This window comes from Neovison vison, chromosome 1 (genome assembly GCF_020171115.1).
Source record: "Neovison vison isolate M4711 chromosome 1, ASM_NN_V1, whole genome shotgun sequence".
Classification (NCBI taxonomy): domain Eukaryota; kingdom Metazoa; phylum Chordata; class Mammalia; order Carnivora; family Mustelidae; genus Neogale; species Neogale vison.
The window spans coordinates 130,602,881-130,627,549 of NC_058091.1; the positions used below are offsets into that span (position 1 = coordinate 130,602,881).

The 24,669-nt window shown below is 40.5% G+C and overlaps 1 protein-coding gene across 3 annotated transcripts in view; it reads right to left on the bottom strand.

Moving 5' to 3' along the window:
• Positions 1-1,879: 1,879 nt before the first annotated feature.
• CAGE1 (cancer antigen 1) overlaps positions 1,880-24,669 on the bottom strand; it is a 49,441-nt gene continuing 26,651 nt past the window's right edge. For 2 of the 3 annotated variants that reach the window (XM_044258524.1, XM_044258514.1), the window contains 4 exons: positions 12,542-12,612; positions 5,674-5,742; positions 2,686-2,725; positions 1,880-2,433 (listed from right to left, as the gene is read on the bottom strand). In XM_044258524.1, the coding sequence (XP_044114459.1) occupies positions 2,341-2,433; positions 2,686-2,725; positions 5,674-5,742; positions 12,542-12,612 (273 nt within the window). In that variant the 3' untranslated portion in view covers positions 1,880-2,340. Of the gene's footprint in view, positions 2,434-2,685; positions 2,726-5,673; positions 5,743-12,541; positions 12,613-13,417; positions 13,519-24,669 lie in introns of all 3 variants that reach the window. The other variant, XM_044258533.1, reaches the window with a different exon arrangement.

Below are 24,669 nucleotides of genomic sequence, written 5' to 3' on the forward strand. Positions count from 1 at the left end.
TAGCCATCCTTATGTTAATATTTGCCCTTCTCCTATCGTATTTTTTCTTAGAGGATCTCCTAAAACTATTAATAATAATGTATCTTTTTAAAAAATATTTTTATTTATTTATTTGACAGGCAGAGATCACAAGTAGGCAAAGAGGCAGGCAGAGAGAGAGAAAGGGGGAAGCAGGCTCCCCGCTGAGCAGAGAGCCCAACGTGGGGCTCGATTCCAGGACCCCAGGATCATGACCCAAGCAGAAGGCAGAGGCTTTAACCCACTGAGCCACCCAGATGCCCCAATAATTATCTTTTTAAAACTTGAATCACTCCCAAAACTTTCAGTGCTTAATGTTCTGAAACACAGCACTGTCGCAGTTGAGATGGGCTATGCCTTTCTCATCGTTCATCTTAAAAGGTGTTGCAATTTGCTGTATTTTGTGAAGTTCACATTTAAGATTTGTCTTACAGAATTCCTCAGCAGAAATAACAATAATAATAATAGCTTTTATTTATTCAGTACTTCCTTTAAGGCCAGATATATATTCTCTGTATATTTTCCTCTTGTACTTACCTGAGTAATTTAAGTGCAAAACTAATTTCAGCAAGCTAAAATCATCTCTTCCCTTCCAATAGTTGATTCAACAGCTACCTCGCCATCCTGGCTTTAAGATTTATCAAAAGAATAATACGCATGCATGTATATTTGTTTTTCTGATACATCTCACAAAATCAGTTGCTGCTGGTTCCTTTGTTTAAATTCAGAACTAATTCGTGAAAACTGTGTTAAAGTAGAATTACGAGGGTTACATCTTAGGCCAGTCCTCTCCTTTCCTCTGGCTTTTAATTCCAGAGGATTTCAGGATTGGTGTCTTAAAATTTGGTTGGTAGTAGGAAGAGCCTGCCTGCTTAGAGGGAAAAAGGATCTTCTCCACGGGGAAACAAACAGTTGAAATGAGATAAATTACTATTTTTATGTGTCATCCGAGAATTGATAATATGGAAGTGCTATTCTGTGTGAATGAAAATAGACATTTGGAAAAGAAGCCACCGTATTCCCCTGTTTGTGCTAAAGTAGAATATGTTTCGTTGTTCATGGGAATAAATTAGAAGAAAAGTAATCACATTTTTTGGAATGTAAAATTTTATCATTTATGTAGATTTTAATGTATTATTTATATGATGGACCTGGGTTCTATACTTGGTAATAATGACTCTGTTCCTGGATTGGTTGACAAAAATGATTAATGTTTAATCTTCAGTCCTGTTTAATCTAAATAATTTAAATTTTCTTCTAAAACAACTGGCATCTAAAAACGAAAGGAAAAAAGTATATCTTTAATTTTTAGGAAACACAGACATTCAGTGATAGAACAGCTGATTCTTGATTCCACGTGGAACTCTTGATTATACATACAATTCTTATTCAATAAACAGCTAATTCTTAAACACATGGAAAAGGGGGTACAACCTATAGATAGATGAACTTCTCAGATAATACCGATACTATATTTTAATAAGGATTTTTGTTTGTTTTAACCTTTTTTCCATTAAGGAACAAGACAAGGAACAAGGATGGTTGAATTTCCTCTTCCTTGGTTTGGTTGCCAGTTGGCAGAATGAAGACAAAGGAACAGAACCAAGAATCTAAGTAATTCAGGAAGTGACTCATCGGTACAATATAGCGAAGAGTTGGTAGTGTTAGGGTATTCTCATAACTCAACTATTAGAACAGCTGGGGCTCAGTGGGGCATATAGAGACATGCCCTTTGATTGTACCCTCTTCTACAAAGCTATGCCAGATATAAATCATGGGTTTTCATGAATACATACGCTCGACCCAGGGTGGGACAAGGGCAACAGTGGCTGTAACTTCTATTAAGAATTACTCCAGCATGGGTAGCATTGGTAATGGGTCCTGAGTCTGCCTAACACTCCCTCCTATTTCATACCTATTCTGGGGTACGTGCTTGGGAATACCAAAATGAATACGAGATAATCCCTGCACTCAAAGGGTTCCTGTCAAGTCGAGCTTGAGCTGGCAGATAAGTTTGTAAGGTGGGAACTAAAGTAAGGGGACACAAGGAACTGAGAGAGAGCATTCTTGGCAGGGGAAGCTGTATAGGAAATATCAGGAAGGCATGAAAATAACATAGCATGTTTGGAAAGGGGCAAGTGGTTTGATATGGTTGGGTGTATGATGGTGAGAAGGTGAGAACGAAGCAGTGAATGAGAAGACTGGATAGGAAGGCAAGGGCCAGGTCATAGAGGATCTTATGTGCTTAATTAGGGAGCTCAAACTGATCCAGAATGCAACAGGGAACCATCGAAGAGTTTTATATAGGCAAGGGGCTTCATCTTATTTCCTTCTGAAATTCGCAGTCTCCTCGGTGGAGGATGGAAGGAAGGGGCACCCAGCTGGAGGCAGAAACACCAAGTAGCTGACTGCCATCTGCCAGATAAGAAATGATAAGGGCCCGACATGAAGCAGAAGCTGCAGGGATGATGTGAAGACACCGATACAAGGAAAATTTCAGAGGGAGGGCTTCCCAGTTACAGGACTTATGATGATCAGAGGCCGAAGAGGCCTCGTCTGAGGGCAGAAAGGAAAGCTAAGCTGAACATTCCTGAAATTTAATCTTATGCTACTGTCAAATTACATGGAGATACAACATTTTTTATAGCAATCATCAATATGACTTACCGTGGTCAAGGACTTTGGGTGATTTTCTAATCTTCTGGACCTGTAGGAGACAGAAGGAGAATGAGGTAAAAACAAAAACAAAAACAAAAAACAAAAAACCAGGTGGTGGCAAGAAGGGCTTAAACAGTAAACCTAATGAACAAGGACCGCATTATTTGATAAATTCGTGCCCTCACTTTCAAGGAGAAATTGCCACTTAGGCTAGAACTATCAGACCCTAAAAGATGAAGCTTTTCAGTGTATGTCATATATGGATCAGTCTCATTGCAATTGAATAAATGTACTGAGCCACGGTCTTGCTATGTTTTAACATTCTCATGGATTTCTTTAGCATAAGATTATGGCTCCTTGAAAGTGATGAAAAACTAGAGGCAAAAAAAAAAAAAACCTGAAATTATTCACATGCTGGGCTCGCTCTTATCTCCCTATTTCCCAGTCTTCCACTCCTGCACACAATCAGCACCAGGAGTACCATAATTCTTAGACGGTGTGGAAGTAGTCTAAAGCGCGTTCCCATAGTTGAATTTACTGAGGCCCATGGGAAGCTTCAAGGATGGTGGTTGAAGGCTCCCGTAAGTCTCCAGTTTTCTAAGAAACAGCTTTGATCAGCTGGAAAGGGCCTTGCGAGGTCTTCGGCTCACTGCCTCCCCACCCCCATGCCTGGGCTTCAAGGCCAGTCTAAATCTATACAAAAGGGCCTCAAATCCACTTTATAATTGGCTACGTATCAGTGAACAACTATCTGAACTAGTGAAATGTGTGAATTTATATACTAATTTTCTTATTTTAAAATGATTCTGGGGGAAAAATATTCCACACTTTCTGTCAGCCACTCAGAGAAGACTCATTCTCAGTTTAAATCAGCAATTACTGAGCATCTGTAATATGCCAGGCATCAGATCATGTTCTTTCATCTTCGGGAAAAAAAAACCCTCATAGTTAACCTATCACTTTGCAAACACTAGTATAAATCTGCTAAGGAGTTTTAATTTTCAAAACATAGTTGTATTGCAAAATAGTATGCTGAACATTCATGACTTGCAACGAAGTCCAAATGCGACTTTAATGTCTGCCTCCTGTTTCTACTTTAGACTTTCTGCACTCAGGGGAGACTTTCCTTTGCCATCGGCTGAATGTGCAGCAGGCCCAGTGAGGTTTTGCTTACTCTGAGATAAGGTCAGTCTTCCCTGTGAGGCAGGCACATTGCCTCAATTTGGTAAGCAGAATGTCCAAGACTTAAACGTGAATCTTTAATCGTCATTCAAAAGTAGGATTTCTCATCCCCTCCTCTAAGCTAAACCTTGTAGTTGGTGGACACCGTCTGCTATGGGAGGTCAACTTCTGCTCTCTCGAGGTTTTTGACCTTGTCCTTTTGCAGGAGGAGGGAGAAGAAGCAAGGTGATAGTTTTATTTGGCTTGGTGGCTTCAGAGTCCCTGGGCCTGAAAAGTAGCTAAGCTGAGTCTTTCTCTGTGCAGCTAGCCAGGGCGAAGGAACTCTGTCCTACAGTTGCCCTTGACTGAGGCTGATGCATCTCTCCTCTGGTGGTCACTTGATACTCCTTCATCAGCCCATAAGAATCTGGTATTCCCTTCCTGCCTCTTGCTGCTGGTGTCCTTCCAGGTGGCTTTGGGCAGAGCCCAAGATAACTCAACTCCCTCCTGCTTGGTTCTTAACAAGAACTATCACACACATCTTTTGTCCTGGGGACAAGCTCAGAGAGAACAGGCCACCCCACACAGCCCCTCTGGGGGGCTTCCATGGCTTGCTTTGGTTTTCTCAGGCAGGGTATATCACTGATTCCCTGTTCCCCAAATTTTAAGAAATGCAGATCAAAGCTCTCCAGGTGATCTTCTGGAAACCCCCTCACCAGGCTTTCAATAAAAAAGGTAAATTATTATTATTATTATTATTATTAGGTAGAATTATTTGGGGGTGATGGGAGTCCACAACATGACGGATTCAAAGAAATGTCTTCTCTAGTCTTCCCTACTCTCCACAATTTTTATATATGGGATCTGGCCAAGAGATACAAGTCATAAAACAGGTTCTTTGAAATTTCCTTTAGAAACCCTACATACGGGGAAAACTCACTCTCACTTTAAGAACTGGTGACTGGGGGCTCCTGGGTGGCTCAGTTGGTTAAGCGACTGCCTTTGGCTCAGGTCATGATCCTGGAGTCCCAAGATGGGAGTCCCGCATCAGGCTCCCTGCTCAAAAGGGAGTCTGCTTCTCCCTCTGACCCTCCACTTCTCCTGTGCACATGCTCTCTCTCTCAAATAAATAAAATATTAAAAAAAAAAACCCAACTTGTGACTATTTTATTAACACCTCAAGGACTAGGCCAGGAAGAATCCCATTTTAATATCCTACTGTGGTCTTAATCAACCCTATATGGTTTGTGCATATCCCTTGCAGCATCAAATCCACAGAAATAATGGGTGGTAAGTTTAACATTAGTATAAGAAAGTCTGGTCATAAAATACAAATGTAAGCTGTTTTGCTGTAGACGAAATCTTAGATCATAATCTTTATGGTATCTTCCTTAGAGGAGATTATAAGTTCCATGAGGGTAGGTATTCTGATTTTCCAATTCAAGTACTACCAAAAACATTTATCAAGCAACTATTTTATGCTAGGTAAAATACCAAGAACTTGCATATAGTTTATCTTAAGAGAAGGAAAAAAGGTTTTTTTAATGTATTATCTATATACTTATTTTTTTTTTAATTTTTAAAGACTTTTTAAAAATTTATTTGACAGACCAAGATACAAGTAGGCAGAGAGGCAGGCAGAGAGAGAGAGAGAGGAGGAAGCAGGATCTCCACGGAGCAGAGACCCCAATGTGAGGCTCGATCTCAGGACCCTGGGATCATGACCCAAGCCGAAGGGAGAGGCTTTAACCACTGAGCTACCCAGGTGCCCCTATACTTACGTTTTAAAGTTAAAGACATTATTATTTAGAAAAAAAAAGAGAGAGAGAAACTTACCGTGGTTTTCTTGCTTTCTCTCTGGGCCTCCTAATCAAATCTTCCAAATGTTTATTTCTCTTTTCTAAACTGAAGGGAAGAACAATTGAATTTTATGACTAAAATTGACTTTTCCAAAGTAATATTTTGTTGGATGCACTGGAGGATTTGAGATGAATATAAATGGTGACTCTAGCTTTTTGGCAAAGTCTCTCATCCATCTACTTCAGTATACGACAATCTGGAATTCTTTCCTAGAAACTCCAATGATTTAATCAGTCTCTCCCTTTAGGGGTTCCAGTAGTGAGGAGGGAAAGCAGACAGTGGTAAACCCACGAAGGGACAGTTCGATATCCTATTCATTTATACACACTGTGGGTAGGGAACTGATCCCTGCCAACATAATCCTGGGGGTAACATGTTAAAAGCACAGCCCCTGAACTGTGAACTGCTTGAACGTGGGGAAATACGTAACAGTGTCATAGGATCACAGCACTCGGGGGCCTGTCGGAGATTTACTTGTGTTCTACTTTAATGCCTTCCAATAAGAGCGATACTAGCAGGTTCCCTTCTTGCCTCTAGGAGGGCAAATTAATTAAAATAGTCTCTTCCCAAACTCGCTTTCCCAGCCAGGGACAGTTTATCACTTTCCTGCGGCTGCTGAACAGATTTCTACAACCCCGTTGACTTGGAACAAGGCACATTTATTCGGGAGGTCAGAAGGCTGAAATCAGATGCGCTGGGCTAAAATCAGGGTGTCAGCAAGGACGTGCTCCCTCCAGAGGCTCTGAAGCTGTATTCTTGGCCTCGCCTTTTCCATCATGTCTGGCTGCCATCCTAATTCCGTGATTCCTGGCTCGTCAGCTCATTGCCTTTTCGGCCTGTCTGCTTGCTTGCTTGGTCATACTGCCTTCCTCCCTCATCAAATTTCTCTCTGCCTCCCTCTTATAACAACAATTGTGACTGTCTTTAGGGCTCCCCTTATAATCCAGGATAATCTTATCATCTCAAGATCCATCATTTAATCATGTCTGCAAAGTCCCTTTTGCCAGATAAGGGCACATTCACAAGTTCCAGGGAGTGTGGCTATCTTTGGGAAGCCATTACTCAGCCTACCACAGAGATAGGAAATTCTCTTGCTGAAGTCATAACCGCAAATGCAAATGCGTATGGAAGAGTCAGGCAAGTATGTGAAATGAGTGCAGCCAGCTAAGGGGGAATTGGGGCAACCCAGAGAGCATATACCCCTATTGTAGAGGCCTCTTCTAGACAACAGGTTTGAGCAACAGAAAATTGATCAAGGCAAAGGGGCCCGAGGCGACCCCAACCCCTGAAATGAATACAGACAAGCCTAGGAGGCAACTCACCTCGAAATATCCATAAGCCCTCACTAACCAATGGCTACTTACAACCAAACACAGTTACCCAAAAAGGGAAAATTCCAAATGTCCCATACCTCGTTCCTTTTTCCTTTAAATACGGCTCCCACCCACTATCTCATGGCAGGCAGGCTCTGCTTTGATGACCTGCCTATTGCTTCTCTGCAGTGTATTCAGCTGGATTTACTGAATCAACTCCTGTCTCCTTTGTTCTGCCACCAGTGAATTCCTTCACGGCCTAAGAGCCCCAGCTTCTGCCATGTCAGGTCATCCCACGTTTGGGGGCTCCCATCTGATGGGGAGAGATACCACACCTAATATCTGCCTGAAGGACAAAGTTGCTCCTTGCCTCTTGCCTGATGTTGCCTAGTGCGAATGTTACAGCAACAATGGCAGATCTTACTTTTAAAGAGGAGATGGAAATCGAAATTTTTTATAGGAAACTTCCTTTTTTTTTTTAAGATTATTTATTTATTTGACAGCGAGCGAGCGAGCGAGAGAGAGACAGAGAGAGAGAGAGATCACAAGTAGGCAGAGAGAGAGGAGGAAGCAGGCTTCCCGCGGAGCAGAGAGCCCAATGCGGGGCTCGACCCCAGGACCCTGGGATCATGACCTGAGCCGAAGGCAGAAGCTTAACCCACTGAGCCACCCAGACACCCTGGAAATCTTCCTTTTTAAATACTGGCAATATTTCAAAAACAAGCATTATATGGGCAAAACAAAGCATACGTCTCAGGATAAGACATGCATGGTGGCGTTTTGAAGCTTCTGCATTACTGTCCAGAGATATCAGGCTTTTGTTTTCCAAGGTTAGAGAGGAGACATTGTCCAATCCAGGAGGAGATGACAATCTTAAATAGGCCCTCTGTTTCCAAACAGCTTGAATCTATCATATTGTCCTTCTTTCTCAGAGTTCTCTTGACCATTCTATGGTCCTTTGAATTTCCATATGAATTTCAGGATCAGCTCGTCAATTTCTATTTTGAAAGCCTGCTGAATTTTTATTGAGATTCCATTGAATCTGTAGATCAGCGTGAGGAGAAATGAAGGCTTCACAAGAACGATTCTGAAGAGCCATGAAAAGGCGTATCTCTTCATTTAGCTCAGTCTTCTTTATCCTCTCTCTACAGTGTTTTATACTTTGTATAGTCTTTCACAATTTTTGTCAGATTTAACCCTGTGTAATTCATATTTTCAGTGCTTTTAGAAATACTTTTATTTTTTTAATTTAGATTTCTGATTGCCCATTGCTAGTATATAGAAATACTATTGATCTCATGTTCTGCAACTTTGTTAATCTCTTAATAGTCTTTTTTGTAGGTAGGGGTGCCTGGGTGGCTCAGTGGGTTAAGCTTCTGCCTTGAGCTCAGGTCATGATCTCAGGGTTCTGGGATTGAGCCCCGCATCAGGCTCTCTGCTCAGCAGGGAACCTGTTTCCCTCTCTCTCTGCCTGCCTCTCTGCCTACTGGTGATCTCTCTGTCAAATAAATAATAAAAATATATAAAAAATAAAAAAATAGTCTTTTTTGTAGATTTCATCAGATTTTCTACACAGATTATCAGGTCATTTAAAAAACAAATTCATGAGGGTTTTGGAGGGGCGGGAGGTGGGGGGTTGGGTGAGCCTGGTGGTGAGTATTATGGAGGGCACATATTTCATGCAGCACTGGGTGTGATGCATAAACAATGAATTCTGGAACACTAAAAAAAAATTAAAAATAAATAAATAAAAATTTAAAAAGAAAACACCCACAAATTCACGGGCGCCTGTGTGGCTCAGTCACTAAGTGTCTGCCTTCAGCTCAGGCCATGATCCCAGGATCCTGCGATCGAGCCCTGCATCTGGCTCCCTGCTCTACAGGAAGCCTGCTTCTCCCTCTCCCACTCTCCCTGCTTGTGTTCCCTCTCTCACCATCTCTCTCTATCAAATAAATAAATAAACTCTAAAAAAAATTTCATTTACTTGTTCATTTTTAACTTGAATGCCTTTTATTTCCTTCTGGTTGCATTGGGCAGAACTTCCAAATACAATATGAATAGAAATCATTTCTGATCCTGAAAAAGTATTCAGTCTCTCATCCTCAAGGACTTTAATAGTATTTTTTTCTATGGACACTCTTCATCATACTGAATGAGTTCCCTTCTGTTCCTTGTTTTTTTGGTGTTTGTATCAGGAATGGCTTTTGTGAAAGGTTTTTTCTGTCCGATGATCACGTTTTTTCCTTTTTAATTTTTCATATGTTGTCCTATGTTAACAGGATTACTTCACATAGAGCTGACCCCCCCCCATTTTTTGCCCATATAAGGTAGCGTTCACAGGTTTCAGGGATTAGGATGTTTTTATCTTGTAGGTAGCCATTTTTTCTCTGCCGTAATTACTGTTCTGCCATTTACTTTTACCTCTTCTTTTTCTCATGCCAACCTTTTTTCATTAAAAAAAGAAAAAGGAAGTCAAAGAAATACAATGGAATTGGGATTCTAGAGCAGTGTCTTTTAATATGTTACATATATAAATGTGGCTATTTTGTTGGGGTTATAAGTCTTAAAGGTTAACAGTTGTCCACTTTATTCTCTGTGATCAAGATATATAAACCACGGATTTTTAAAAAGATTTTATTTATTTATTTACTTGGAGGGGAGAGGCAGTGGGAGAGGGAGAGAGAGAATCTCAACCAGACTCTATGCTGAGCACGGAACCTCAGTCAGGGCTGGATAACATCGCCCTGAGATCATGACCTGAGCCAAAACCAAGAGTCGGATGCTTAACTGACTGAGCCACCCATGGATTTTTAACTGGGTGATGGGCATTTAAAAAAAAACCTATGGATTTTTAAAAGCATGTTCAAGCCAGGAAAATATTATTGATCACCCTGTGTTTAGACTATAATGGAATTAGGAAGAAAGGTTCTGGATTTACACTCTGGAATTTTCTGTGATTTCTGATTTGGTTTTACACAGAAAAACATTTATAGGGACTTCACAAGGCTAGAAACCACAGGTGCTGTGAAAGGGCAGGAACTATTATCTGTGAATGCATTGTTGTCTGTAAGAGACATGCATGGCCTTGGAAGTATGCTTCAGGGCGCAGTAGGTACTCTGGATGATAAATAGTGAATACATTAATGTAAAGGACACTGACACATGCCCTCAAAGCCTATAGACTACGATGGTCCACGATGGACCACGATGGGCAGATGATAAAAATGGAAGATCACTTAGAATAACAAGGTAGCATGGCTGGAGAATATGGGAGGCCAGGATAGGAAATGAACAGACTTTTTTTAAAATAACCTTCTACCTATTACTCGATGGGTATTATGCTGTGCCCCACTAACTTATTCTTTAATCTTCCAATAAGGACTAAAATTTCTTCCCGAAGTTCATGCATATTTTTTTGTAGGGAACTTTTGTTTGCTATTATATAGAGAGTTTTAAAAATTGGACTTATTTACAACGTGTTGCTCATGTACAGAAATTCAGTTGACTTTGGAAGTTTTTCTTGTAATTGTCAATTTTGCTAAAGTCATTTATAAATATCGGTAATTTATCTGTAGATTGTTTTGGGCTTTCTTTGCAGGCAATTATATCATTGGAAAATAATGAGTTTTGTTACTTTCATACCAACCTTTAGGATTTTTTTTTTCTCTCTTCTTATAGCACTGGTGAGGACTGCTAGCATATCACTAAATAAAATTGGCAACAACTATGGGTTTATTTATCTTGTTCCTGATTTTTAGATGAAATACTTGGGAGTGTATCAATTGATTATTATATTGGCTTTGGGTTTTTTTGGATGGAGGGATGGGAACGTAACTTTTTATCAAAAAGTAGAAGATTTCCTTTCTTGTATTTTTGTTATGAGTTCTAAAAAAAATTCTTATTGTATACTGCTGTAGAATTCCTGAACATATTGAAATGATATTTTCTCCTTTAATCAGCTAATGTGGTAGACTTTATTAATAGACTTTCTAATGCTGAACCTTTCATTGTTGCGATAAATTCAATTTGCTCAGGATGCACTGTTGGTTTTTCTTTTCATTCCTGGATTCAGTTTATTTATGATTTTTGTTTAGAATTTTTGCATCTATATTTATGATGAGATTAGCTTATCATTTATTTCTCAGGCTGTCCTTGTCTGTTTTAATGTTAAGATTACATTGTTTTTCTTTTTTTTAAGGATTAAAAAAATTTTTTTTAACAGAGAGACACAGCAAGAGGGAACACAAGCAGGGGGAGTGGGAGACGGAGAACAGGCTTTCCGCAGAGAAGGGAGCCTGATGTGGCGCTTGATCCCAGGATGGTGGGCAGGCAGACCCAGGCACGGAGAATTTAGTGATTCATCACTTACATATAACATCCAGTGCTCATCACAGTGCCCTCTTTTTTTTTTTTTTAAGATTTATTTATTTTATTTGACAGAGATCACAAGTAGGCAGAGGCAGGCAGAGAGAGGAAGGGAAGCGGGCTCCCTGCCATATCTTCAGGATACGGTTTCTGCCTGCTTTTCTCATTGCATCTTGCCATTCCCCCTGCCTTGCTTTCAGCCACAGTGGAGATGTTGTATCTTCTCAAATGTGAGTTAGCCGTGTAGAAATTTCATATTTGGGGTATCTTCCTATGTAAGATGAGACCTTTTGCTTAAGCTCTAGTGATAGCTAGCACAGTCTAAATGAAATTGTGGGAAGGATGAGGAAACAGCTTATGAGAAATGAGGATAAGAAATGAGAGATTATGCTGAGTGAAATAAGTCAAGCAGAGAGAGTCAATTATCATATGGTTTCACTTATTTGTGGAGCATAACAAATAGCATGGAGGACAAGGGGCGTTAGAGAGGAGTAGGGAATTTGGGTAAATTGGAAGGGGAGGTGAACCATGAGAGACTATGGACTCTGAAAAATAGTCTGAGGGGTTTGAAGTGGCGGGGGGGTGGGAGGTTGGGGTACCAGGTGGTGGGTATTATAGAGGGCACGGCTTGCATGGAGCACTGGGTGTGGTGAAAAAATAATGAATACTGTTTTTCTGAAAATAAATAAATTGGAAAAAAAAAGAAATGAGTGAAAAAATATGCAGAATTTAAAAACACAAATTTTGGAGTACTTTCAAGCTGAATCCCATTCTAGTGAGAGTTTAATTGTTCTTGATCAACATACATGCATGTTTCATTCGGTGTGCATTCAGAAACTTTTTGTGGATAAAATCTAAGCATTGCAAGGTTATTTTACTTGAATACCAGGGAATAGCTTCTGAAATTTTTGGATATCTCTCACTAAGTCCGTCACCTCCCACCTCCCTGAAATCAAAGGGAGCTCTGAGAAAGAAAGATGAAAATCCAGTGATTCAAGCAGTCAGATGTTACGCATACTATTTCATTGAAGAAATGGTCTTAATGTACAAAAACTGTACATTTTTCCTCCTCCTAGGAGTTTAAGAACAGAAACTTGGCAAGCCAGAGAGCAAACCCAATATGAGTACATGTTTACAAAATTAAAAACTATGCTTTGTCAACTTACTGTGTAATCTGGGAGTAGAATATCGTGAGCCTTTGGTCAGCACATTCGATGATTTCTTCATAGGATGTAACCTTGAGAAAAGAAGCTAAAAATTATTCTCTGACATAGAGTTTTTACTTTGGGCTTTAAAAAAATCTCTAAATACTGACATTCAATTATGTGACTCCCACCAGTAGTTTTACAGTAGGCAAAACAACTTTCTTATAGTTCTGAAATCAGGACTGTGAATAGAAATAGAATTATAAAGTGCCTCCTCATCATGAAAGAGTGACGTGTCAGAAAGCGGACAACTGTTGGGTCAACTATAATCCAGCTGTCTTCCTTACAAGTGGTGGATGTATCCACTAAAGGTCAGAGCCTGTTTGGTTAAAGTTAATGCAGCTTTTAGGAGGTAAACTAGAATGTTAAGTTGGCAAAATTTATAATTACCCTCAAAATGAAATCGCAATACTAAGACTTGAAATTGCTGATGGCAGAGGTAAAGATACACAGAATGTTCTTTGCTAGGTTGTCAGCTTAAAAAGCTAATGAGAGGGTTTTATAATGTCATTAAGAAGTAAAAGGAATCAATATAAATATTTCCATCACTCCTCAGATATTTTGCAGCACCAAAATTCTATTATTTTAGTATTTGGCATAGTTTTTAAATTTTATTATTTTTAAAAGGCTTCATTCATTCATTCATTCATGAATGTCTCTCATTTATGAGAGATAGAGAGAGGGAGAGGCAGAGGAAGAAGGAGGCCCCCTGCAGAATCCCGATGTAGGACTTGATCCCAGGACCCTGGTATCATGACCTGAGCTTAAAGGCAGACACTTAACCACCTGAGCCGGCATAGTTTTTAAAGAGCAAGATTTCTATAAGAAAATTTGTACCTTCTTTATTAAGTTGCCTAAATGTCTTTGATATTTGTCATTTTCTTCAGTGAGTCTGCTGCAATGGTCTTCTTTTGATTCTAGAAGATTTCCCAATTTTGCAATCTAGGAGAAACATCAGTAAAAATACTAACCTAAAAACTGTCGTGGAAACCATAGGCTGAGAATATATGAAAACAGTGACCTAATCTTTATTCCAGGACTCTCTTAAACCAAGTTGTGCCGTAAGTGAATCAATAGATGCTAATCCTAGTTAAATTGCATTTAGAACAGATAAGCAGAAATTATAATTTTGTAATTAGTTATAATTCTCTCCAGTTTAACACTATGAAACAGCTTTGCAAATAATTTAACACTTGTTAGTGAATCCAAATGTCAACCCAAATCTTTACTACCTTACTACCCTCTTTCTTTTTTTTTTAACCTCTTTCCATTTATAACCAATACATAAACATATTTGATTCTGTCTGAAGTGCTGATGTGCTTGAGGATGCATTTTCAGGCTTGATAAATATTCTCAACTTGCATTAATGATAGCAAGTCTTAAAAAAAAAAGCTTCAGTTCATATGTCATGTTCTGACCTAAGATCCAATGTTTAGCTGCAAAAATAAATAAATAAAAATTAAAAAGTGTATTTCTAAAAGTGACATCTTGGATTGATTATCAAGAAAGGGTAATCACAAGTTCCCTTAGCAGTTATTTTAATTTTCAACTATAGAAGAAAAATGACAAAAATGTCCCCATTAAATACCGATGTTAAGGGGCACCAGGGTGGCTCAGTGGGTTAAGACTCTACCTTCAGCTCGGGTCATGATCTTGGGGTCCTGGGATCGAGCCCTGCATCAGGCTCTCTGCTCAGCGGGGAGCCTGCCCCCCCCCCGCCTACTTATGATCTCTCTCTTTCAAATAAATAAATGAAATCTTTTTTAAAAAAGAATGGCCATCAATCTTCTAATATTTTAGATATACTTATGTGTCTGTAGTGAAATCCCCTAGGAGAAGCAATGGCAAAACAAATTTCCAGCAGAAACAGCAACTTTCTTATTCTTACTTTTAAAAAAAGATTTTATTTATTTATTTATTTGACAGAGAGAGCGAGCGCGCGTGTGCACATGAGCATGGGGAGGAGCAAAGGGAGAGGGATGAGTAGACTCTGTGTTGAGCAAAGAGCCCAGAGGGAGGCTTGATCTCAGGATTAGCCATCACCACAATCAAGATAATAAACATATCCATCACTGCCCCTCCTCTTGCCTCTTGGTAATTCCTCCCTCCTGCTTGCCTATCTTCCCTAACTCCCACCCTCTATGCCAGCCCCAAGCAAATACCAATTTTGCTTTCTATCACTGTTGATTTGTCTTTTCTAGAATTTTAGGGAATAGAAGCAAACAGTATTTATTGTTGTCTGGCTCTTGTCATTCCACACAATTCTGAGATTCATCTATGTTGCATGTGTATCAGTAGTTCATTCCTTTTTCATTGCTCAGTAGTATTCCACTGTATGGACATGCTATAGTTGGTTTATCTATTCATCTGTTGGTTGGCATTAGAGTTGCTTTCAGTTTTCGGTTATTATAACCAAAGCTGCTAAGAAACTTCATGTGTAAGTCTTCATATGAACATACGCTTTAAAAAAAATATTGTTTATTTGAGAGAAAGAGAGAGAAAATGCAAATGGTAGGGAGGGGGAGAATGAGAGGGAGAAGCAGACTTCCCACTTAGCAGGGAGTTCAACATGGAACTTGATCCCAGTACCCCAGGATCATGATCTGAGCCCAAGGCAGACAATTATTGGACAGTTCCTGAACATATGTTTTCATTTCTCTTGGGTAAATACCCAAGAGTAGACCGATGGTATACATTTATCCTTTTAAGAAACTGCCAAAATGTTCTTCAAAGTGGCTGTACCATATTACATTCCCATCAGCAGCATTTCCATCAGGTGCTCCACATCCTCATCAATCCTTGGCGTGGTCAGTGTTTTAACAGACACTGTAATAGGTATGTAGTGGTATTCATCGTGGTTTGTTTTTTTTTTAAAAGATTTTATTTATTTATTTGGCAGAGAGAGATCACAGGTAGAAGGAGAGGCAGGCAGAGAGAGAGAGAGGGAAGCAGGCTCCCTGCCGAGCCGAGAGCCCGATGCGGGACTCGATCCCAGGACCCTGAGATCACGACCTGAGCAGAAGGCAGCGGCTTAACCCACTGAGCCACCCAGGTGCCCCTTCATCGTGGTTTTAACGTGCATCTCAATGATGGCGAGTTTCTCTTCAGGTGCTTATTTGTTATCTGTGTATCATTTTAGTGAGCTATCTGTTAAAATCTTTTGGCCCTCTTTAAAAAAAAAAAAAAAAAAGATTAGGGCACCTGGGTGGCTCAGTGGGTTAAGCTGCTGCCTTTGGCTCAGGTCATGATCTTAGGGTCATAGGATTGAGAACTGCATCGGGCTCTCTGCTCAGCAGGGAGCCTGCTTCCTCTTCTCTCTCTCTCTGCCTGCCTCTCTGCCTACTTGTGATCTCTGACAAATAAATAAAATCTTTAAAGAAAAAAAAGATTATATTTATTTTGAGAGAGAGCGCGCACATGCGCGCACAGACACACACACACACACACACGAGTACAGGGAGGAGCAGGGAGAGCTGGAAAGAGAGAATCTCAAGCAGACTCCATGCTGAGCACGAAGCCCAACACGCGGGTCCCTTTCACAACTCTGAGATCATTACCAGAGCCCAAATCAAGAGTCGGACACTTGACCCACTGAGCCACCCAGGTGCCCCTTTTGCCCACGTTTTAAATGGGTTTTTTTCTTATTATAAAGTTTTGAGGGTGCTTTACATATTCTAAATACAACTTTTCTATTAAATCTGTGATTTTCAAATTTTTTTTCCAGTCTGTGGCTTGCCTTTTCATTAAGAGCTCAAATTCTAAAGCTTAAAGAAAAATTCCAAAATAGGAAAGTTGTAGAAGACAGTGTACTAGAGTCAAATTACTGAAAAAGTCTAAAACATTTTCATGAAAACATACCAAAAAGTACTTTTTAATATGTAAAGTAATATTTAAGCAATAATTTAAAGGATATGGGGGTGGCAACATTTGTCTTTGGTAAGGAAGATAATACAAAAAAACACTGAATGTGGCTATTTGACTAATATTAAGGAAAGCTTTCCTTTAATGTCATGCCTTTCTCTTGATGTCTCAGAGCTGTTGTAATGCTTCAGAGCTAAATGCTAGGAAATCTGAACCCACACCAAGTCTCCACCAAAAGAAAGCAGATTTGAATGAAGGGAGAGAAACTGAACATTAGTAGGGTGGCTTTCTATGCACTTGGCTTAAAATGGCAGGAGGTAGAGGCACCTGGTGGCTCAGTCTGTTAAGCGTTTGCCTTCTGCCAGGTCATGAACCCATGGTCCTGGGATTGAACCCAGAGTTGCATTGGGCTCTCTACTCAGTGGTGAGTCTGCTTGTCTCCCTCCCTCTCTCCCTCTGCTGCTCTCCCTGCTTGTGCATGCCCTCTGTCAAATGAATAAATATAAGCTTTAAAAAAATATGGCAAGATATTTGAGCCCTGGGCACTATTCTACCTGGCCCTAGATTTCTGGATCCATAGATACTATCTATGCCTGGAGCCACTGCCCCACCCCCCAGTTTGGTCAGTAATTCTTGTGGCTTCCCTTCTAGGCCTTTCCCATGACATTCGTGCATGGTTTGGGCCCTGTTTAGTCTTAGTTCTTTGATTTTAGCATCCTTTGCTGCCCCTGGTGAGGATCTCAGCTCTCGCTGGGAAACTCCTCCCCCTACTCCCACCCCTTCAGCTTCTCCAGACAGTCACCATAATAAGTGAAGGTAAAAGAGAAATCAGATTTGGGGACAAGCTACACTGAAGATAAAGCAAAAAATCTTTAGAGGGGTATTAGGCCCAGGAATAGGTATTGTACAAATTCAAAACACTATGGCTTGGAAGGTGGTGTGACATCTCCACATAGTGGATATTATTAATTCTATCATAACTCTTATTCCTTGAAAATATAACATATGTGTTGAAACCTGTGTTAAATGACAATTATTAAACTCCACACATATTAAAATCTACAGGTGAGACCATCCCACAGATATAATGGAAAAAGCAATATACTGAAAAACATTCCATCCTACTGCAAGTATAAAGTAAAAGGCCAATTGTCTAGAAAAATTGTAGTGATAATATTTAATACTGCAAGGTTTTGTGAAAGAGTACCACAAACACACTGCTACCTGCAAGGTAAAGTTTAAGTCTTTTGAAAATTCATTTGATAGTGTACATAAGGATCCACATGCTTATTTATAGCTTTAAAAGCAGTAATCCCACTTTGATAATTTATTCTAAGGAAATAACACAAAGGAAAAATCTCTCCAGGTAAAAGTAAAAAGGACTCAAATATCCAACGAGGAGAAGGGCTAAAAAAATTTTATTTTCACTCTATGGAATATTATGGAGTCATTGAAAATTATATATCCTCTATATACAATCTCTAAGGATAGCATAGTAACATGTAAAAATGTGGGATACTTAATTGAAGCAAAACTCAAGAGTTTACATACAGTATGATTTCAAGTCTGTAAAAATGTGTGGACAAAGACTGGATGTATCTGAAATGTTCTAGTGTGAGCTATGATCTATTCATATGTCCAAATACTACAAAGGTATGGAAAAGGGTAAGTTACATCTACACCTATCACAAAAAAGAATCTTGCAGTTATAAGATTGGGGTGTGGAATTCAGGAAAGAATATATAAGATGCAGTAAAGAAGACAGGCAAAATGATATGCACATCGTTTAAAGATAAATATGTAAGCAGGAAATACAGACATGCATGGTAAAGGTAAACACTAAGTTCAGGATAATGGTTACCACTGGGTGGAGGGGAGAAAAATGCAACTGGAGAGGGACACAGAGGGTTTCACCTATATTTACATTTCATTTCTTTATCTGGACAGTAAGTACCCGTCTATTTATTATATTAGTTTTTACACGGTTTGTTGTGAAATGTTTAAAATAAATACTTTTTAAGATAGCATCAAAGCCCTCACATAAGGTCCAGCAAGACCTCTTCACCCCAGGGTGCGTGAGGGCTGACAGCAGGAGCAGTGGCGTGCTCTCCCATCTCCCCAGTACCTCCCCTCCCGTTGCGTCTGCCCATGTGTGCTGGAGTGCATGGCGCAGAGGCAGACCCACGGCAGAGGGGAATGGGCCTTGACAATCATCTGGAAGCAGCAGGTTCCAAGGGCAGGGTTGAGTAAGGCAGAGGAAGAGTACCCATGTCTGGCCCTGTCCACAGCAATGTACACTTGACCAGAGCACAGCAGGAAGTTCTCTTGGAAAGCTGATTTCCACAATGTGTGGACGTGGCACTGAGCGGTGGAATGAGAGGTGGAGAAGCCAGCTGGCTGCCAGAGCTGGCTGAGGGGCCCTCAGCCCAGGTGACCACGTTCAATCATGAAGTCCTCCAGCAGAAGATTTCCTAGATTGGGTCCCTGCTATGCCCCTCCCCCATGTTCTAGATTTGTAGGCTTAGTTCCAAGTTAATAAGGTATGAACTACTCTAATATATTATGAGGCACTGAAATCCAAATTGCTAAAATAAATAAGGTCAACACATCTTGTATTGGTTTTTTATTGGTGCTGTAAGAAACCATAAACATAGTGGCTTACACTAACATAAATTTATTATGTTAGTTCTGTACGTTAGAAGTCTGATAGGGGTCTCCTCCTTTGGTTAAAGTTAAGCATCAGCAGGACTGTGTTCCTTTCTGAAGGCTTTAGGGAGATTGTCCAGCTTCTGAAGGCTGCCCACATTCCTTGGCTTGTGGTTCCCTTTCCTCATCTTCAAAGCCAGCAGTGTTGCGTCTCTTCAATTCTTCAGTTCCTCTCTCTCTCAGACAGGGCTGGATGCACTAGATCAAATTCGGTCCATCCTGATAATTCAGGATAGTCTATCTCCACATCTCAAGGTCCTTGATTTAATCCCATCTGCAAAATCCCTTTTGCCATAGGTGCCTAGATTTCTTATTTTATTAAGGGATGTAAAGTCCCCATTGCCTTGTCCCAGGACTAGGGTGTGGAGATCTTTGGGCGGCCATTACTGTGCCTACCACACACCCCTCTACTAGGATCACTGAGACCTTCTGTGATGAGGGGTACCAGTGGCCTGGTGATACAGTCAAGCTATTTGGCTCTACCTAGTTCATAATTTCAGGTTTCCTAAGGAAAAAAATGTTCTTTTGCTTCCATTAATACTTTTTCCCCATATGGGTTATCTTATATTCTGCTCTTGTCAACTTAGAAAGTGTGTCAACGTAGAAATAACATTTCACCAGAACAGTAGATGTATCTATCATTGTTATGAATGGCCTAGGAGACTGGGACATCTGAAGGCTGGCTGACTGATTGATTTTTAATTTTATTTTATATTTTTAAAATTTTTTAAAAGATTTTATTTATTTATTAGACACACAGAGAGAGATCACAAGTAGGCAGAGAGGAAGGCAGAGAGAGGGGGAAGTAGGCCCCCTGCTGAGCAGAGAGCCCACCGCAGGACCCAATCCCAGGATCCTGACCCGAGCCAAAGGCAGAGGCTTAACCCACTTAGCCACCCAGGGGCCCCTGATTGATTGATTGATTGATTGAACTTCCCTATAGCTAAAGCAAAACTGAAATCGGGTCATTGACATGGTTTTCATTATTAATGTGACGGAAACACATTTGTTTTCTCAAAGGAAGCTCTTATCCCCATGGCACTAAGTGAAACAACAATCTCTGTAAGAAATGGAGAAAGAGGTTTCCTAGGATTGCTGATGGCATAGCACCAACCACCGCTTGGTAAAAGCAATTCTGTGAAGGCCAAGCCAGCATGTTCCACACAGCAGCTGAGAATAATCATGACCCAGTTTGTGACTCTTTATTAAGCAGTGACATGAATTTATGACCAACACAAAAACATGGAATAGAAGAATAAAAAACAAGTGTTTCTTCTGTGTAGGGGTACATATATATCTGACCAAGAAGTGAACTGTGTTTTCTACTGTGCATGACTCTGACAGCCATGAGGTGGCTGCACAGATAATCCTTCGGGATGACAAGTTCTTAAACAAACTCTCAGTTGGTCAGCGAATAGGCTGATGTCAGATCCCACAACAAGCATCCGTAGTGCAAGCATTGGTTTTTACACCAGCATCAGAATAGGATTTAAGAAAACTGAAGCCAGGAAGTTGAGGAATAGGGTGTGGTAGGCACAGTAATGGCCGCCCAAAGATCTTACACCCTAGTCCTGGGACATGGCAATGGGAACTTAGCATCCCTTGATAAAATAAGTGCCCAGGGTGCTTGAGAGAGCAAGGAAACAGATGGTAAGGTTGACATCTTCCTGTGGAAACTGAGGAGCATGCGTTGGACCTGACTGGACAGCCATCTCATCTGTGTGGCTGGAGTTCAAGTGAGCCTACAGTCTTCCTTAAGAGGCTGGTCAGTGGCAGAGAAGCCAACTAAACTCTAGAGCTTGCTCAAGGGAGTACTGTGTCCAAACCCAGGAACTGGTGGGTATGTTTAATATTCAGAGGAACCATAAGACACTGGGTAGTGACTGTTTTCTTTTGTCTCCCTTAGAACATTTTTCCTAGAGTAGTAATTTTCTGTCTTACATCATATTTGTTTCCTTATTTTATGATTATAGGAGATGAACATGAAAATAATCTGCTACCTTCTAAGTATTTCCTTGACTAGAAATAAACATCTAACTGTGAAGACTATTAAAATAATAAATTAAATGTTTTATGCAATGCAGAGAATGCTATAGTAAAGTGTGTGTGAATGTGTCTGTGTAGTGAAGTGTGTATATATACATAGTAAAGTATAGTGAAGTATATGGTTTTTTTTTAACCTTCAACTATTATGTAATAACAGTTAAAGGATATCTTCTATATTACCGGTTTCAAATATTTTATTTTTTAAGGACTTTATTTATTTATTTGACATAGAGAGAACACAAGTAGGCAGAGAAAGAAGGGGGAAGCAGGCTCCCCACTGAGCAGAGAGCCCAATGTGGGGCTCCATCCCGGGACCTGAGATCATGACCTGAGCCGAAGGCGGAGGCTTAACCCACTGAGCCACCCAGGTGCCCCAGCATTTTATTTATTTATTTGACAGAGAGAGAAAGAGTATGTACAAGCCAGGAAGCAACAGAGGGAGAGGGAGTAGCAGGCTCCCTGCTGAGTGCTGGAACTGCATCCCAGGATCCTGGGATCATGACCTAAGCTGAAGGCAGATGCTTAACTGACAAGCCACCCAGGTGCCCCTAAAAATTTTATTTTTATAAAAAGATTACTATTTTACTAAAGATGGGCTTTAGGAGGACCTTGATGAATCATTATTATTAGGCTAACCTGAACCCTAAACCACAGCACTATTAACTAGACTCTCGTCTGTTCACTCTGACCAAATCCCTGACTTCGGTGTACTTTATCCAAGGCTCCTAGGATCAGGAGACATTTTTGTCCCTGACAGTTAAATACCTGCAGTGTTATTAGAGCCCAGCAGGAGGTGAAAGGAACAGGAAGTTCAGAATTGTGAAGAACCAAAAGCAAGGGATCAGAAGGGCCACGAGATAAGCACATGACAATAGTAAAGGACACATAAGCCATCAAATTTCGCTCCAGCAGACCACATCTTGCTGGCCTAGAGCTCCTTAGAGAATGAGAAGTGAGCCTTCTGGAGCACGCTTCTGCATTTCAAAAACTCTTTACTTCAGAAAATTCCAAACACATACAAAAGTAGAGCAAATAATGAAGCACTTGTGTGTCCATCACTTAACTTCAACAATTATCAATATTTTTCCATTGCCTTTTCATCTGTCTCCAACCTCCTGCCTCCCCAATTCTGCCATCTTTTCATTTCCCTGGAGTATTTAAAAGCAAACCTACCCACTCTATAGAAGATACTAGCAAATGACATCAGATAAAGGGTTAGTATCTAAAATCTATAAAGAACTTACCAAACTCAACACCCAAAGAACAAATAGCCCAATCACGAAATGGGCAGCAGATATGACCAGACATTTCTTCAAAGGAGACATACAAATGGCCAACAGACACATGGAAAAATGCTCCGCATCACTTGGCATCAGGGAAATACAAATCAAAACCACAATGAGAGACCATCTCACACCTGTCAGAATGGCAGAAATGAACAAGTTAGGAAAAGACAGATGCTGGCGAGGATGTGGAGAAAGGGGAGCCTTCCTTCCTGTTGGTGAGAATGCAAGCTGGTGCGGCCACTCTGGAAAACAATAAGGAGGTTCTTCAAAAAGTTGAAAACAGAGCTACCCTATGACCCAGCAACTGCACTAATGGGTATTTACCCTAAAGATATGAATGTAGTGAACTGAAGGGGGACGTGCACCCCAGTGTTTATAGCAGCAATGTCCACAATAGCCAAACTATGGAAAGAGCTCAGATGGCCAATGACAGATGAATGAATAAAGATGATGTGCTATACATTTACAATGGAATACTCATCCATCAAAAAAAATAAAATCTTGGGACGCCTGGGTGGCTCAGTTGGTTGGACGACTGCCTTCGGCTCAGGGCGTGATCCTGGAGTCCCGGGATCGAGTCCCACATCAGGCTCCCAGCTCCATGGGGAGTCTGCTTCGCTCTCTGACCTTCTCCTCGCTCGTGCTCTCTCTCACTGTCTCTCTCTCTCAAATAAATAAATAAAATCTTAAAAAAAAAAAATAAAATCTTGCCATTTTTGCAACACTGTGGGTGGAATGAGGGGGTATTATGCTAAGCAAAATAAGTCAATCAGAGAAAGACAATTATCATATGGTTTCACTTATATGTGCAGAAGATCATAGGGGAAGGGAGGGAAAAATAAAACAAGACAAAATCAGAGAGGTAGAAAAATTGTAAGAGACTCTCAAACATAGGTGATGTATATTAAGGAGGGCATGTGATATACTGAGCATTGGGTATTATATGAGAATGATGAGGGATGCCTGGGTGGCTCAGTCAATTGGGTGTCTGCCTTCGGCTCAGGTCTGTGATCCCAGGGTCTTGGGATCAAATCTGGCGTTGAGCTCCCTGCTTGGCTGGGAGCCTGCTTCTCCCTCTGCCTGCCATTCCCCCTGCTTGTGCTTGTGTGCTCTCTCTCTCTCTCTCTCTCTCCGACAAGTGAATCTTAAAAACAAAACAAAACAAAAAAACCAGAACTAAGAAGCTGTACTGGCTGTTACCCTCTTCACTTATACCCAAGCTTTAAAAAAAAAAAGAATCATGAATCACTGAACTCTACCTCTGAAACTCGTAATATATTATATGTTAATTAGTTGAATTTAAATTAGGAGAAAAAAATAAAGCAAAATTAAACATTCTATTAATTCACTCATAAATACTTTTCTGTATGTAACACATAAGGGGTTTTAAAAACACAATGATACTTGGGTGCCTGGCTGGCTCAGTCAGAGAAGTAGACAGTTCTTGAATTCAGGGGCTGTGAGTTCGAGCCCCACTTACATAAATAAAACTTAAAAAAATTAGCTAAAAGCACAATGATATCAATATTAAAATTAATAATGATATTAAAATATTAATATTATCTAATACCAGAATGTGTTCCTTTTTCTGCTATCTGACAAATACCTTTTTAGAGTAGGTTTGTTCGAATCACGACCTACACAGGAGTCACACACTGCATTTGGTTGATGTGTTCGTTGTCTCCACTGTCTATACCAACTATCCCTTTCCTCTCCCTCCCTTTTCTCGTGCCAAGTGTTTACTGATGCAGATCTTCCCCACTCTGGATTTGTTATCATGGTGTCATCTATATTTATCCATGGTCCAGGTAGTTTGGTCTAGAAGCCTGCTTTCAGATCCAGCTGTTTGGGTGAGAAGACTTCATAGATCTGCTGTGCCGGTCCTTTTGTGTCACATCAGGGGGGTGTGCGTGGCTCACCTTTAGCGCCTTGAGATTGATTAACAAGCTCAGGTGCTTGTCAGGTTAACCCATTCATTAAAAGCTCCCCTCAGGGGTGCCTGGCTGGCTCAGTCAGTTAAGCATCCGATTCTTAATTTTGGCTCAGGTCATGAACTCAGGGTGGTGAGACTGAACCTCACATTGAGCTCTGCATCAGGCTTTGTGCTGGATCTGGAGTCTGCCTGGAATTCTCTCTCTCTCTCCCTCTCCTTCTGTTTCCCCAACACCACCAACACTCTCTCTCAAAAA